Genomic DNA, 17,608 nt, shown 5'->3' on the forward strand with positions numbered 1-17,608 from the left:
TTTTGTGTGTGGGGTAGACAATGATCCATGTTTGCTCTTTTTTTGCAGCTATCACCTCCCGCTTTAGAGCTGTGACCCAGCCCACCGGCTGTGGGACCAGGACATCAGGGTTCGGCAGCACCGTCTCAGTGCCCTTCACATCTATGGTGTCTGCAGGCTTTGGGACACGTGTGCCTGCCCCCCACAGCAGCCCCACTACTGGGGCATTTGGCTGTGGGTCAGGACAGAGTGGGAGAACTCATCTCAAGAACCCTTTTTGGGGAGCCTTAAAACCGAGCTCCCTGGGTACAGCTGGCCAGAGGACACCATCTTCCTTCCACATGGCCAGCATAGCCCAGAGCATGTCTGAGATTGCAGGTGAGATTTGGAATGAACTCGGTCTGCAGTGCCAGGTTCGGTTTTACGTGCTGACAGTGTCTCTGCTTTCGGAGCTGTATGCTGTGGTGAAGATTTAGATGTTATCAGAGAAGTTTTCTATAAAGAGCATCAGGTACCAGTGTAATTCATCACCAGAGGATCTATTTAGGTAGTCAGCGGCAGCCTTTCTGAGACAATAGGAAACTGAGATGATGACTGCAACTTCAGAGTTTGGAGCCGGTACCTCGTCTGGTGTTGAGGATTTTTCAGTCAGAGGAGCAAAGGCAGGAAGGCAGAGACAATGTTATATTTTTGTGAGCAGAGAAGAGCCAGTGTGGCTAGAGGTTTAAATAGGCAGATGGGATAAAATGACATTAAGAGGCAGGCAGAAAGGAAGATCATTGACGGCTTTTTAAAATAGCTTTTTTCATTGAAAAATGCCTTTTTCAAGGCAATCTACAATTACCTTAAGAACATTATTTTCATTTGGCCCCGCCCTTCGCATGTACCCTGCACCATCCCCATTAGAGTCCATCAGCATAGTAACATGCTGTAGAATCATTACTTGTCTTCTGTGTGTACCGTAGCCCTCCCTGTGCCCCCCCCCACATTATACATGCTAATCATAATGCCCCCTTTCTTTTTCCATGCCCTTATCCCTCCCTTCCCACCCATCCTCCTTGGTTCTTGTCCCTTTGGTAACTGTTAGTCCATTCTTGGGTTCTGTGATTCTGCTGCTGTTTTGTTCCTTCAGTTTTTCCTTTGCCCTTATACTCCCGAGATAAGTGAAATCATTTGGTACTTGTCTTTCTCCACCTCACTTATTTCACTGAAGATAACACCCTCTAGCTCCATCCATGTTGTTGCAAATGGTAGGATTTGTTTTCTTCTTATAGCTGAATTATATTCCATTGTGCATATGTATCAAATCTTTTTTATCCATTCGTCTACTAATGGACACTTAGTTTGTTTCCATTTCTTGGCTGTTTTGAATAGTGCTGCGATAAATATAGGGGTGCATCTGTCTTTTTTCGAACTGGGCATCTGTATTCTTAGGGTAAATTCCTTGGTGTTGAATTACTGGGTCAAATGGTATTTCTATTTTGAGCTTTTTGAGGAACCTCCATATTGCTTTTCACAATGGTTGAACGAATTTACATTCCCAGTGACAGGGTAGGAGGGTTCCGATTTCTCCACAACCTCGCCAACGTTTGCTGTTGTTTGTGTTTTGTATGGCGGCGATCCTTCCTGGTGTGAGGTGGTATCTCATTGTGGTCTTAATTGGCTTTTTTCTGATGACAAGTGATATGACACATGATTTCATGTGTCTGTTGGCCATCTGAATTTCTTCTTTGGAGAACTGTCTGTTTTACACCCATGCGTATTTTTTAATTGGATTATTTGCTTTTTGTTTGTTGAGCTGTGTTAGCTCATTATATATTGTGGTTGTTGACCCTTAATCAGATCTGTCATTTATAAATATATTCTCCCATACTGTAGGATGTCATTTTTTTCCATTGATGGTGTTCTTTACTTTACAGAAGCTTTTAAGCTTGATATAGTCCCATTTGCTCATTTTTGCTTTTGTTTCCCTTTCCTTGGGAGATACATTCATGAAGAAGTCACTCATGTTTATGTCCAACAGATTTTTGCCTGTCTTTGTCTAAGATTTTTCTGGTTTCATGGCTTACATTCAGGTCTTTGATCCATTTCGAATTTACTTTTATGTATTGGGTTAGACAATGATCCATGTCTCCACCTTTTTTGCAGCCATCACCTCGGCCTTTGCAGCTATGACCCTGACCAGCAGCAGCGGGACCAGTAGGTCAGTGGTCGGCAGCACTACTTTATCACCCATCACGTCCAGGGTGTCAGCAGGTTTGGCTGGCAGTGGGGGTTTTGTGATCAGCATGGCTGCCACCAACAGCAGCTCCAACACCGGGTCATTCGGATTTGGGTCTGGACAGAGTGGCAGAACTGGTCTCAAGAACCCTTTCTGGGGCGCCTTGAATGAGAACTCCCTCGGTGCAGCTGGCCAGAGCACACCCTCTCCCATCCACGTGGCCAGCACACCTCAGGATACGTCTGGGATTGCAGGTGAGATTTGGAATGGGCTCGGTCTGCTGTGCCAATCGCTCTTTTAAGTGCTGACACAGTCTCTGCTTTTGGAGCTGGACCCTGTGTTGAAGATTTAGATGTTATCACAGAAGTTATCCATAAAAAGCACTAGATAGCAGTGTAACTCAAGACCGGAAGTGCTATTTAGGTAGACAGCGGCAGTCTTTTGGAGACAGTAGATAACTGAGGCCATGGCTGCAGTTCCAGATTTGGGAGCAGGAGCTGCAGCTGGGGTGAGAACCTTGTAGGCACAGGATCAAAGGCACAAAGGCAGAGATGAGTTTATGTTGTCATGAGCAGATAAGAGCCAGGTGTGGCTACAGGTTTAAAAAGGAAAGTGAGATAAAATGACATTAAGAGACAGGCACAAAGGAAGATCATTTACAGCCTTTAAAAAACATTTTTTTTTGTTATCAATCTACAATTACCTTAAGAACATTATTTTGATTTGGCTTTCCCCTTCACCAAGTACCCCACACAAACTCCATCAGAGTCCCTGTCCATCAGCGTAGTAACATGCTGTAGAATCACTACTTATCTTCTGTGTGTAGCTTAGCCCTCCCCGTGCTCCCCACATTATACATGCTAAGCGTAATGCCCCTTTTCTTTTTCTCTGCCCTTATCGCTCCATTCCCATCCATCCTTCTCAGTCCCTTAGTCTTTGTAACTGTTAGTCCATTCTTGGATTCTGTGATTCTGCTGCTGTTTTGTTCCTTCAGTTTTTCCTTTGTTGTTATACTCCAGAGATGAGTGAAATCATTTGGTACTTGTATTTCTCCACCTCACTTATTTCACTGAGCACAATACCCTGTAGGTCCATCCATGTTGTTGCAAATGGTAGGACTTTTTTTCTTATTATGGCTGAATAATATTCCAGTGTGCATATATATCACATCTTTTTTATCCATTCATCTACTGATGGACACTTAGGTTGTTTCAATTTCTTGGCTGTTTTAAATAGTGCTGTGATAAACATAGGGGTGCATCTGTCTCTTTCACAATATAGGGGTGCTGTATTCTTAGAGTAAATTCCTAGGAGTGGAATTCCTTGTTCAAATGGTATTTCTATTTTGTGCTTTTTGAGGAACCTCCATATTGCTTTTCACAATGGTTGAATGAATTTACGTTCCCACCAACAGTGTAGTAAGGTTCCCCTTTCACCACAACCTTGCCAACATTTCTTGTTGTTTGTCTTTTGGATGGTGGTAATCCTTACTGGTGTGAGGTGACATCTCATTGTGGTTTTAATTTGCATTTGTCTGATGACAAGTGATGTGGTGCATCTCTTCATTTGTCTATTGGCCATCGGATTTTCTTCTTTGGAGAACTGTCTGTTCAGCGCCTCTGCCCATTTTTAATTGGATTATTTGCTTTTTGTTTGTTGAGCTGTGTTAGCTCATTATATATTTTGGATGTCACCTCTTTATCAGCTCTGTCATTTATGAATACATTCTCCCATACTGTAGGATGTCCTTTTCTTATATTGTTGGTGTTCTTTACTGTACAGAAGCTTTTAAGCTTGATATAGTACCATTTGTTCATATTTGCTTTTGTTTCCCTTGCCTGGGGAGATACGTTCATGAAGAAGTCACTCATGTTCATGTCCAAGAGATTTTTGCCTGTTTTTGTCTAAGAGTTTTATGATATCATGACTTAAATTCAGGTCTTTGATCCATTTTGAATTTACTTTTGTGTATAGTCTTAGACAATGATCCATGTTTCCTCCTTTTTTGCAGCCATCACCTCGGCCTTTGCAGCTATGACCCTGACCAGCAGCAGCGGGACCAGTACAACAGGATTTGGCAGGACTATCTCAGTGCCCTTCCCATCCAGGGTGTGAGCAGGTCCTGCTGGCAGTGGGGGCTTTAGTATGAGATGGCTGCCACCCCACAGCAGCTCCACCACTGCGACATTCAGCTTTGGGTTAGGACGGAGTGGGAGAACTGGTCTCAGGATCCCTTTCTGGGGAGCCTTGAATCCGAACTCCCTGGGTGCAGCTGGCCAGAGCACACCTTCTCCCTTCCACATGGCCAGGATGCCTCAGAACACGTCTGGGATTGCAGGTGAGATTCGGAATGGGCTCGGGGTGCATTGCCAGGTGCTGTCTTAAGTGCTGACACAGTCTCTGCTTTCGGAGCCGTATGCTGTGGTGAAGATTTAGATGTTATCACAAAAGTTATCTGTAAACAGCGTCATGTAGCAGTGTAACTCATCAACCAGAGGAGCTATTTAGGTAGACAGCGGCAGCCTTTCTGAGACAATAACAAAGTGAGGCCATGGCTGCATTTCCAGAGTTGGGAGAATGGACAGTGAGTCAGGATGAGAACGTTACCGGCACAGGAGCAAAAGTCCGAAGGCAGAGATGAGCTTATGTTTTCATGAGCAGAGAAGAGCCAGCTGTGGCTAGAGGTTATTAAGGAAAGTGGGATAAAATGACATTAAGAAACAGGCAGAAAGGAAGATCATTCACAGCCATTCAAATGCTTTTTTTTTTGGTATCTCTGTACAATTACCTTAAAAACATTATGTTTATTTGGCTCCCCTCTTCACCAAGTACCCCGCAGAAACCCCGTTAGAGTCACTGTCCGTCAGCATAGTAACATGCTGTAGAATCACTGCTTGTCTTCTCTGTGTAACCTAGCCCTCCCCGTGACCCACCACATTATACATGCTAATCATAATGTCCTCTTTCTTTTTCCCTGCCCTTATCCCTCCCTTACCACCCATCCTCCTCAGTCCCTTTCCCTTTGGTAACTGTTTGTCCATTCTTATTTTCTGTGATTCTGCTGCTGTTTTGTTCCTTCAGTTTTTCCTTTGCTCTTATACACCCGAGATGAGTGAAATCATTTGGTACTCCTCTTTCTCCGCCTCACTTATTTCACTGAACATAAGTCCCTCGAGCTCCATCCATGTTGTTGCAAATGGTAGGATTTGTTTTCTTCTTATAGCTGAATTATATTCCATTATGCATATGTATCAAATCTTTTTTATCCATTCGTGTACTTATGGACACTTTGTTTCCATTTCTTGGCTGTTTTGAATAGTGCTGCGATAAATATAGGGGTGCATCTGTCTTTTTTCAAACTGGGCATCTGTATTCTTAGGGTAAATTCCTTGGTGTTGAATTACTGGGTCAAATGGTATTTCTATTTTGAGCTTTTTGAGGAACCTCCATATTGCTTTTCACAATGGTTGAACGAATTTACATTCCCACTAACAGTGTAGGAGGGTTCCCTTTCTCCACAACCTCGCACACATTTGTTGTTTGTGTTTTGTATGGTGGCGATCCTTCCTGGTGTGAGGTGGTATCTCATTGTGGTCTTAATTGGCATTTCTCTGATGATAAGCGATATGATACATGATTTCATGTGTCTATTGGCCATCTGAATTTCTTCTTTGGAGAACTGTCTGTTTAGCTCCCATGCCCATTTTTTAATTGGAATATTTGCTTTTTGTTTGTTGAGCTGTGTTAGCTCATTATATATTTTGGATGTCGACCTTTAATCAGATCTGTCATTTATGAATATATTCTCCCATACTGTAGGATGTCCTTTTCTTCTGTTGATGGTGTTCTTTACTGTACAGAAGCTTTTAAGCTTGATATAGTCCCATTTGTTCATTTTTGCTTTTGTTTCCCTTTCCTTGGGAGATACGTTCATGAAGAAGTCACTCATGTTTATGTCCAACAGATTTTTGCCTGTCTTTGTCTAAGAGTTTTCTGGTTTCATGGTTTACATTCAGGTGTTTGATCCATTTCAAATTTACTTTTATGTATTGGGTTAGACAATGATCCATGTCTCCTCCTTTTTTGCAGCCATCACCTTGGCCTTTGCACCTATGACCCTGACCACCAGCAGCGGGACCAGTCGCTCAGTGTTCGGCGGTACTACTTTATCGCCTATCACGTCTGGGGTGTCAGCAGGCCCCACTGGCAATGGGGGTTTTGTGATCAGCACGGCGGCCCCCCACAGGAGCTCCACCACTGGGTCATTCGTATTTGAGTCAGGACGGAGTGGGAGAAGTGGTCTCAATAACCCTTTCTGGGGAGCCTTGAATCCGAACTCCCTGGGTGCAGCTGGCCAGAGCACACCCTCTCCCTTCCACGTGGCCAGCACAACTCAGAACATGTCTGGAATTGCAGGTGAGATTTTGAATGATCTCGGTGTGCAGTGCAGGCACTGTCTTCAGTGCTGACACAGTCTCTGCTTTTGGAGCTGTATCCTGTGTTGAAGATTTAGATGTTATCACAGAAGTTATCCATAAATAGCACCAGGTAGCAGTGTAACTCATGACTGGAGGAGCTATTTAGGTAGACAGCGGCAACTTTTTAGAGACAGTAGATAACTGAGGCCATGGCTGCAGTTCCAGATTTGGGAGCAGGGGCTGTGGCTGGGGTGAGAACCTTGTAGGCACAGGAGCAAAGGCCCAAAGGCAGAGATGAGTTTATGTTGTCATGAGCCGATAAGAGCCAGGTGTGGCTACAGGTTTAAAAAGGAAAGTGAGATAAAATGACATTAAGAGACAGGCACAAAGGAAGATCATTCATGGCCTTTTAAAATGTTTTTTTTTTGTTATCAATCTACAATTACCTTAAGAACATTATGTTTATTTGACTTCCCCCTTCACCAAGTACCCCACACAAACTCCATCAGAGTCCCTGTCCATCAGCGTAGTAACATGAGGTAGAATCACTACTTATCTTCTGTGTGTAGCCTAGCCCTGCCCGTGTCCCCCACATTATACATGCTAAGCATAATGCCACTTGTCTTTTTCCCTGCCCTTATCCCTCCATTCCCATCCATCCTTCTCAGTCCCTTAGTCTTTGTAACTGTTAGTCCATTCTTGGATTCTGTGATTCTGCTGCTGTTTTGTTCCTTCAGTTTTTCCTTTGTTGTTATACTCCAGAGATGAGTGAAATCATTTGGTACTTGTATTTCTCTACCTCACTTATTTCACTGAGCACAATACCCTGTAGTTCCATCCATGTTGTTGCAAATGGTAGGACTTTTTTTCTTATTATGGCTGAATAATATTCCAGTGTGCATATATATCACATCTTTTTTATCCATTCATCTACTGATGGACACTTAGGTTGTTTCAATTTCTTGGCTGTTTTTAATAGTGCTGTGATAAACATAGGGGTGCATCTGTCTCTTTCAAAATATAGGGGTGCTGTATTCTTAGAGTAAATTCCTAGGAGTGGAATTCCTTGTTCAAATGGTATTTCTATTTTGAGCTTTTTGAGGAACCTCCATGTTGCTTTTCACAATGATTGAACGAATTTACATTCCCACCAACAGTGTAGTAAGGTTCCCCTTTCACCACAATCTCGTCAACATTTCTTGTTGTTTGTCTTTTGGATGGCGGCAATCCTTCCTGGTGTGAGGTGATATCTCATTGTGGTTTTAATTTGCATTTGTCTGATGACAAGCAATGTGGTGCATCTCTTCATTTGTCTATTGGCCATCGGATTTTCTTCTTTGGAGAACTGTGTGTTCAGCTACCCCGCCCATTTTTTAATTGGATTTGCTTTTTGTTTGTTGAGCTGTGTTAGCTCATTATATATTTTGAATGTCAACTCTTTATCAGCTCTGTCATTTATGAATATATTCTCCCATACTGTAGGATGTCCTTTTCTTATGTTGTTGGTGTTCTTTACTGTACAGAAGCTTTTAAGCTTGGTATAGTCCCATTTGTTCATTTTTGCTTTTGTTTCCTTTTCCTTGGGAGATACATTCATGAAGAAGTCACTCATGTTTATGTCCAAGAGATTTTTGCCTGTTTTTGTCTAAGAGTTTTATGGTTTCATGACTTACATTCAGGTCTCTTATCCATTTCAAATTTACTTTTTCATATGGGGTTAGACAATGATCCATGTTTCCTCCTTTTTTGCAGCCATCACCTCGGCCTTTGCAGCTATGACCCTGACCACCAGCAGCGGGACCAGCACAACAGGGTTTGGCAGCACCATCTCAGTGCCCTTCATGTCCAGGGTGTTAGCAGGTCCCACTGGCACTGTGGGCTTTAGGATGAGCATGGCTCACCCCCACAGCAGCTCCACCACTGGGACATTCAGCTTGGTTCAGGACAGAGTGGGAGAACTGGTCTCAAGAACCCTTTGTTGGGAGGGTTGAATCCGAACTCCCTGGGTGCAGGTGGCCCGAGCACACCCTTTGCCTTCCACGTGGCCAGCATGCCTCAGAACACGTCTGTGTTTGCACATCAGATTTGGAATGGGCTCGTGCCGGAGTCCCGCTCCAGCTGATGTGTGGGTCATGAAGGAAAGGACAGCGTCACCGAGTGAGATCAGTGAGGAGACAAAACACCCAATTAAAGTTGTAACATCTGACATCAAGCAGCAGGATCTTTATTTTTGTATCTTTTTATGGTTTACATAATGTTGAACATTTTTTTAAATTATGAATAATACAATCCTTTTTCTGTCAGTTTACATAATTTCAGCTTATTACCCTTAATTAAATATCATTATTTCTTCTTATAGTAGCCATTTAACATTTAATTTTTAACTTTCCCCTAGTCTATTGTGATTAGTAACTCATGTAAGCTACATGCTAGGTTCTAAACAGAAAATGGTGTAAGACAGCATGTGGGTTAAGTGTGTGGGTATGATTTTTACTTTAAGCGTGTAAGATTATATAGACTTTTAGATATGTGTCTAAGGTATGTGTCTAAGCCTATGTAAAGTTTAAGCAGGTTATATAAAATGCAAGCGATATGTCTTTTAGTTATTAAGTGTAGCTATATTAGTGGCCATATTTAAAGAAGTATTAGAATGATCACAAATGCCTAATAAATGATTTTTCACACTGTCCCAAGAAGTTTCAGTGGAATTATATAAGTAGGGAGTCATGCAGATTTATTATACTGACTGTATCATGTGGTGATCAAGCGGGTTTTTTAATTTTGGACTTGATTTTCTACATACAGCAGGGTTTTTTCTAAAACAGTAATTCATACCTCAATTTTTAAATTAATCTGCTCTTGTAAATATAAAGCTACTGAAACATTTTTGCTTAAAGTGTCTACGTGGTTGGGTGTGTGAATTTCTTGTACTAAAGCAGTAGTGGATAATGCAAGTGAGCTGATGAGTGTAATTAATGCAGTGATTCCTAATATTAAGGCAGCTACAAACTGCTTTGGGTGGCTTAAAGCATGATTAATAAACTGAAGAACTTGTATTTCTGGATCATTATACTAGGGCTCTTTTAAAACTACAGGAAGAATAACATAAGAAAGCTGATGTACAAGCATAAAAACATTAGGACCGTAAATAGGGTCTCTTTAAGGGCATTAACTTTAGACTTTAATTTTTGATCAATAAACTTTTGAGTGGCTAAAGCCAGTGATACATTTTTAGACAACTAATCAGTAAGCGGCAGTGTGGGTCTCTTGTACTAGGGCTACAGCTGAAAAAGAAAGGAAAGTTGCTAAGGTAATGAGTGCAGCAATACCAAGAATGAAAGTTGCCACAAAACGCTTTCCCAAAGTAAGAGAGTGCTGGTACCACGAAGTGCTTGTAGCCCATAATCATTAAACTACATAGAGTTTAAAGCAACAGAAATTATCAAATATGGGGGATGGTGCACAATAAAAATGACTTTTGCATTAGGTTTTACAAAAATACGAGTACAATTATTACAATTTATAATGAATTTATAATTTTGCTAATATTTATAGATACATAATTTTGAAATAGCGAAAAGGCATATAAAGTTAACCAACAGGCTTGAAATTGATAAACAGCTTTTTTTGTGGGTCTATGCAGTGTTGCTGGTCTGACAGAAGCTACAACTCGCCATAATTCAGACTGTAGGAAAGATTTTTCATTTAGAGATATAGTTAATGTGGGTGGGACCTAAGCATAGCTATAAACAGAGTTTTACGAGTAATAGGCAAACCCTGAAGGCGATCTACAGCTTCAGCTTTCTCCATCAGGTTCTTTATTTGGTCTCAGGTCAGAGGGTCACTTCCTGGAGTTGATCTTGCTAATCGCTGCTGCTGCGGGGGGAAAACTTGGTTGCGACTGGCGAGCTTTTCAGGAATCTTGCAGAGCGAGGTTCTATAAATGCTGTGCTAAAGTTCTTCAAGGTTTTTCTTGGGCGGGGACTTTCACTTCGTCTCAGGAAGTTGTGTGGGGGAGGAGGTGGTGGTTGAGACTTGTCTGATGAGTTTGTCTGGTACCCACACGGGTGTATCTGGGTCCTGTTTAAAAATACAAGCATATCCTTTCCCACAGGTTATTAAAATATCAGGCTCTTTCTATTGCCCTGTAAACAGGTGTTTTTATTTTGCTAAAGGTTTGGAATTAATTGAAGACAAAAAGCCACAAAATCGTTTTCTTTAGTTTACTTAATCTTATGTAACCAATACCTGTTCTGCTAAAATCTATTTCTTTACTAATTTAGAAATAATTAGTGACTATAAATGACAGCAAACTTATAAATGACGATGTTTAAAGATTTGATAAGAGCTTACTATAGGACAGTTGACATAAGAAAATTTGGATACTTTTGTAACATAAAACATTTAGTTATAAGGTTTAGCATTATCTTCTTTGACAGTGTTTTCCAGGTAAATATAAATTAGATAAATAAGCCAAATTAGCCAAATATTTTTTCAATAAGAAAAAAAATTCCTCTGACACGTTCCAGAGTTAACTAGAGGTAAAAGCACTTTCTTAAAATCTGATTTTGGTAAGCTGTCAGAAAAATTTTAAGGCACTTGCCTAAACAGCCTAAATAAAATTATGTTACTATGAAACAATACTTATCTATTTAACTAGAATGGCAAGAAAAGATTTTAAAAGCAAATACAAAAGGCTACACAGTTAGTAAAATTTAGCTTTTAGTTCTTTTAATATTAAGATCTTATTTTAAGTACTTAGATAATTTATTGAAATTTTAAGCATGAGAAACTTTGATAAAACAATTAAAAAACTTTTTGCAATTTTTTAACATTAAAGCAGACTAATAATTAAAACAAACTTTGTCCTTATAGCTAAGAACAAAATTTTAATTTTGCTGTGTACCTGATATCAAGACTCATTTGCTTTAATTTTATATAGTATGACCATATTAATTTTTCCACAAAATTTCTATTGCTGTTTGTAGGTATACACACTGTAACACACAATTATTAAGATGTTTACCTGCTACACTTAGTTTACTTATTCTTAACAACGATGCTAGATTACTCACAAAACTTTTACCAAAACAATAGACAAGGTTAAGCCTCTCTTTAAGCATTTTTTCTTGAAAGATTTAACAGATAAAGTAGCTTCAGTGACCTTAGGCAGCTGACGACCATAAGGACATGTCTGTTTTAGTTTAACTTAAATTAGCATTAATGCTTAGTATCTTTTATTAGAATTTTCTGAAAGTTTTAGAATGCCCAACTTTTATAAGCGCTTGTCTTTAAATCAACTGTTATTAATACCACCTGGACGTTAAAAATATATTTTTTTATTTACACACTTAGACATATAAACAAACAGATTGAGACACAATGACTACAGTTAGCAACACTTCACAAAAGAACATATACACAGACAGACAAACTGACACAAAAACTTGAGTTACTAATATTTAATTGCCTTCTTTCTTTTTAGTTTGCTCGATTATAGATATTTTGGAATCTGGAGGCTTTTTAACTAGTTGAGCAGCACCTGTTCTAAAAGGATTATATTGGGCTGCATTTTCTCCTAAATTTCCTTCTTTTATGGAGTTAATCTTTCATCATAAAGGGGAGCAGAGGCCAGCATCACTTGAAGTTTTGCTACAGTGAGGAGCGCTGTTACCCATCTACCGGATAAGGCCTCAACTAATGTCAAAGTGTAAGGTGTTAAGAGACAATGGCTTTTGCAGGCAACCTTTAATTTTTTAAAATAATTTATATGGGATGGGCTCCCAGGAGATGCTTTTATTGTTAAATTCTCCTCCAAAAATAATTAGGTAACACACAAATTCTATGTTCCCTTCTTGTTCTGCTTGCTTTAAGGCAGCCCTTACTCCGGTAGGAGTCGTTTGATCAAATCTGGGAGGAGGAGGCTGGAACGGTGGTGGTCTCTGAGTTTTGCTAATAGGAGTAGACTCAGAAGGTCTTACAAAGGGATTCTTGGAGGAAGGGTTTTTCTTTAAAGTAGGGGGAATTAATTTAGGTGGATAATTCTCATTATTATATTTGGCAGCTTCCTCCTCCAAATCTGCCTGATCTGTGGGTCAGGAATGTTATCATCTGGAGGAGCTGATGCCAGCATGACTTTAGGTGGTGTTTGTTTCTCCTTTTTGGTAACTAAAGGAGTAGCCTTATCAGTTTCCCCAAGGGGATCTTCCTTTTTGTCTTTTACTTCATTAGTGCCATATCCTTTCCTATTACCTTTTGTTTTCTGCCTGTTGCCTTCCTCTTGAGACCTAGAGTTGGATGGCTTTTATGGGAGGGTCTCTACCTGCTGTTTAGGTTTTAAAACCTCTTTGATTAAATTCCACAATGCAAAGGCATCTGTAGGGACCTTCTCAGGTCCATGGCTGGCATAATATTCCCTTTTCTCTTCTCCAACCTTCTGCCAGGTTGCGAGACTCACTGTGCCTTGGTCAGGAAACCAAGGACAACATTCCTGGACAAAATGTAAGAATCTTGCTAATTGTCTATTGGTGACTTTTATACTTCTACCTACAAGCATATGCATTAAAACTTCAATAAAGAGTCCTTTTCTTTAGACTCAGTATGGCCCATGGCTTCTCAAAGTTCTGATATATCTGCCCTTTCTCACCCTGCCTTCCTTCACAGAGGGGTCTCGAGCACCCTGAGCAGAATCCTATCTGTCCCTGGAAATGCCGTAGTATAAAGAGCTTACCTTTGTGCCCCACCATGGGCGCCACTTGCCGGAGTCCAGCTCCAGCCGAGGTGTGGGTCACGAAGGAAAGGACAGCGTCGGCAAGTGAGATGAATGAGGAGACGAAACACCCAATTCAAGTTGTAACATCTCCTGACATCAAGCAGCAGGGCCTTTATTTTAATATCTTTTTAAGGTTTACATAATGTTAAACATTTTTTTAATCATGAATAATACAATCATTTTTCTGTCAGTTTACATAATTTCAGCTTATTACCCTTAAGTAAATATCATTATTTCTTCTAATAGTAGCCGTTTAACATTTAATTTTTAACTTTCCCCTAGTCTATTGTGATCAGTAATTCATGGAAGCTATGTGCTAGGTGCTAAACAGAAAATGGCATAAGACAGCGTGTGGGTTAAGCATGTGGGCTATGATTTTTACTTTAAGTGTGTAAGATTATATAGACTTTTAGATATGTGTCTAAGGCTATATAAAGTTTAAGCAGGTTATATAAAATGCAAGCTATATGTCTTTTGGTTATTAAGTGTAACTATATTATTAATTAAATCCTATCCTACACATGTGGGTTGAGACTGACATCTAAAATCTAGGGACGGTACTCCTATCACCCATTCCTTAACATTCCTATGATAATAATGTAAAGTTATGCTCTTTATAGTCTGCACCAGCAGTTCTCAAAGTGGCCTGCGAACCCTGGGGAACTCCACGACCCTTTCAAGGGACACACTGGGGTCAAAATTATTCTCACCAAATGCTATGGTGTTACTCTCCCTTTTCACTCTCACTCTCACTCAAGACTAGGAGTGGAGTTTACTAATGGGTGTGAAAGTTCAACAAATCAGATGCAGAAGCAGGTAAGAATCCAGCTGTCTTCGATTAAGGCAGGCACTGAAGAGATTCCCAAGTATGGAAGGATGCCACTCTTCTTACTAAATTGATTTGGGTACACATGGCTATTTTTCAACAAAAATGCCTTCATATTATTTTTAACTTAATTTATAAACATTTTTTAAATGTCTCAGTTTTAATTTCCCATACAGTAAATACCATTAATACATATAGCTGACAGAAAGAAAAGCTCCTTGGGTCAGGTTGAGAACCATAGGAGCAGAAATTAAATTTTAATACAGAATTTATTCTGAGTCATATCTACATGTACATTATTTTAAATAAGAAGATACTGGCTTGGGGTTGGAGAGAGGGAAATGATCCAATTAGCTCAGGTAACTGAATTTTTGTACCAAAAGCAAACTTCAAGCTTCAGCACAAATAATCCAATCCATCAATGAACTAAATCATAGATTGTGCCTAATTCTATAATGCTTTAGCTGTGCACAAAGGAAGGATTGACAGGTAGATGCCTTATGAATATAGCAAAAAAAATCTATCATCAAGGAAAGAAAAGGAGGTAGAGAAAAAAATGCTAAGCAGGTGAGAGGGCAGAATTACTAATGTTCAAAAACTTCAGTGGGGCTCTGAACTTGGTATCTATACAGACTTCCTATCCCCAGCCACTCATTCATATATACCAAGAAATCTACTTTGTCTAGCAGGTATGTTTACCACTTACCTCCAGCTAAGAGTCAGAAAGTTAGATGTATTTGTTTCCATTTCCCCATAGGGCAGCCCAGATGTGGAGAATACCATGCAAGGCCTTCAACATTTGAGCAAATGATTGTCTGATATTTCTGTTAGGCAGGAAAATAGGCATGAGCGGGGTGGAAAGAGAAAAAAGCCATGAAAGTCCATTAAAAAGACCCAGAGTTTATCAATTAAAGCTCAAAAAGCCAGGAGCAACTTGGCCTGGAATGTTTGAATAGTCCCCAAATAAAGGAGGGTACCTCAGCATAGCCCATGTCTTTATTGTGTTAATCATGCAGGCTCACCTTATTTCTTACCTTTACCTATATGCTGTTTTTTGTATTTTTTTTCTCCTTCTAGTTCTAATAAAGTAGTTTGTAACCTGAAGGGTCCCCACCAGTAAGATGGCAAACTTCCGGCTTCTCTTCGGGGTCCTCAGTTCCCGCCGGCGCCACCTGAAGCCCAATCACCTCTCGCCCCCCTCCCAATCCCAGCACCTAGCCAACAGCCACCAGCCCCGTAGAAGTGACACCTCAATCAATTCATGCCCCCTCCTATATAACCCAGCACCTTTCCCTAATAAAGCGGAACTCTCCGGTGAATTGCTGCTATGTGTCGCTCCTTTCCTTTCATTGGTGCTGAAACCCGGGAGACGGGACACCCCAACTGGGCCCCGTCTTCCCCCAACACCAGCAGCAGCTTGCCCTCATCCTCTTTTTCCGGCGCTGGCTCATCACACTCACCACTCCTCTCTGGCCTTTAGGTAAGTTTTCCCCCTGGAGTGGGCCACTCTTCCCCGAGCTATCGCAGTGCCATTGACCATGATCGTCCGGCAAGGCCCTGACGCTCGGGGATGAGGAGGGAACGCTCCCTGCCTCAGGCCTTCACGGCTGCGGCGGACCCTCAGGCCCCTCCTCCAAAAGCCATAAATCCCCGCCTCAAGCCTTTACGGCTGCAGCAGATGCTCAGGCCCCTCCTCCGACAGTCAAATGCATTCACCATCCCTTCCATCAGTGCTGAAAGTTTTTAAGCAAAATTTCCCCGGGGTGGGCCACTCTTCCCCAAGCTATCGCAGTGCCATTGACCGTGATCGTCCGGCAAGGCCCTGACGCCCGGGGATGAGGAGGGAACTCTCCCCGCCTCAGGCCTTCACGGCTGCGGCGGACCCTCAGGCCCCTCCCCAAACAGCCATAAATCCCCGCCTCAAGCCTTTACGGCTGTGGCGGACGCTCAGGCCCCTCCTCTGACAGTCATAAATCCCCACCTCAGGCCTTCACGGCTGCGGCTGACTCTCAGGCACCCCCCTCCAACAGCCATAAACGAGGTGACTCCTTTGTGGATGAGAACGCTCCCTTTTCCCCCCCTCCTCCTTCTGTTCCGTCCGCCGAAAACGCCTAGCGCTAGGTACCTCGAGACTCCGGCACTCTGCCTTCTTAGGGAAGTCTGGGTGACGACCCACACTTTCCAAGAAATTCTGACTCGTATACGAGTTTCCGCAGACCACCAAGGATCATCGGGGATGCCCTTTGTCTCCATGTGGTCTGCTTCCAGTCTGAGGATCTCCTTTCGTCTTCCCCTGTTTGTCTCCTTCTCTGTCCTTTATCCATGGGAGCCTCCTCATCCCTCCCTGAAAGTTCACCTCTTGAATGCCCGCTTAAGCATCTGGCTACCCTCTCCCTGATGCCTGATATAAAACCAAAACTTCTCCGTAAATATTGCTCCCAAGATTGGCCGACATACCCCCTAGACAATAAAAACCAATGGCCTGCAGGGGGAACTCTTGATCCTAACATCACTCGCGATCTTTTTAACTACTGCCAGCGCCTGCAAAAATGGAAGGAGATTCCCTATATCGAAGCTTTCTGCCTCCTCCTCTCCCCGCCCCCTCCCAAGTTCTCCTAGCCTGCAAGCCGCCGCCCCCGCAGAAGCCTCCTGTTCACTCCCTTCCCCTTCTTCTCCTACAACAGCCCTTCTCCCTTCCTCCCCAACCATCTCCTCCCCCATCTCACCTCCTCCACCTTCATTCCCTGCAGATTAAGCCTGAGCCTTTCAGCCCCCCTTTAACTAGGTCCCAGGGGCCTCCTCCGTCTTTGCCCTCATCACCTGTTTCTCCCCTGTTAGGGACCGCCTTTGTCTTCTCACATGTTTGTAGAGAGAATGGGAAAGCACCTCCCCCCATGTCTGAACGCAGCATGGGAAAGCACAAGCTAGAGAACAACCGGTGCAGTCCTTAGAAGTTATCTGTCCACAAAAACATATCTTGCCAAGACTCCTCACTCTGAAAATAGGGAGACCTTGAAGATGTGTAGAAACACCACCCCTGCTTCTAGCTATGCCCTTCCCCCACTTGCCGATGTGGCAGGAATAGAAAACGCATTCCATAAGCAATTAACTGGAGCCCTGCTGTAGCTCAGTAGAGCATGGGACTCTTAATTCAGAGTCATGAGTTCAAGCCCAACTAGAGCGGCAGAAGTAAGCAGCTGGGCTGCTAACTGGCGACATGTGGGTCCGATTCTATCTTTCTTTATTTTCTTTGCCCCCCTTCTGCACTTCAGGACCTGCTCGACTAGGCACGGCTAGACCGCGTCACTCTCCCACAGACTGAGCCAGAACCCTTCAGTCCCCCTCAGACTCAGTCCTGAGAGCCTCCCAAAATTATTGCCCCCCTCCGGGAG

At 42.1% G+C, this 17,608-nt stretch overlaps 1 protein-coding gene across 1 annotated transcript in view; it reads left to right on the forward strand.

Annotated features, from left to right (window-relative positions):
* Positions 1–9,090, forward strand: part of LOC140843892 (uncharacterized) — a 29,372-nt gene extending 20,282 nt beyond the window's left edge. Inside the window, exons 14-16 of the mRNA XM_073214303.1 lie at positions 49–357; positions 6,290–6,616; positions 8,371–9,090. Coding sequence (XP_073070404.1) covers positions 49–357; positions 6,290–6,616; positions 8,371–8,609 — 875 coding nt within the window. The 3' untranslated portion in view covers positions 8,610–9,090. The remainder of the gene's footprint in view (positions 1–48; positions 358–6,289; positions 6,617–8,370) is intronic.
* Positions 9,091–17,608: the final 8,518 nt, after the last annotated feature.

This window comes from Manis javanica, chromosome 10 (genome assembly GCF_040802235.1).
Source record: "Manis javanica isolate MJ-LG chromosome 10, MJ_LKY, whole genome shotgun sequence".
Lineage (NCBI taxonomy): Eukaryota > Metazoa > Chordata > Mammalia > Pholidota > Manidae > Manis > Manis javanica.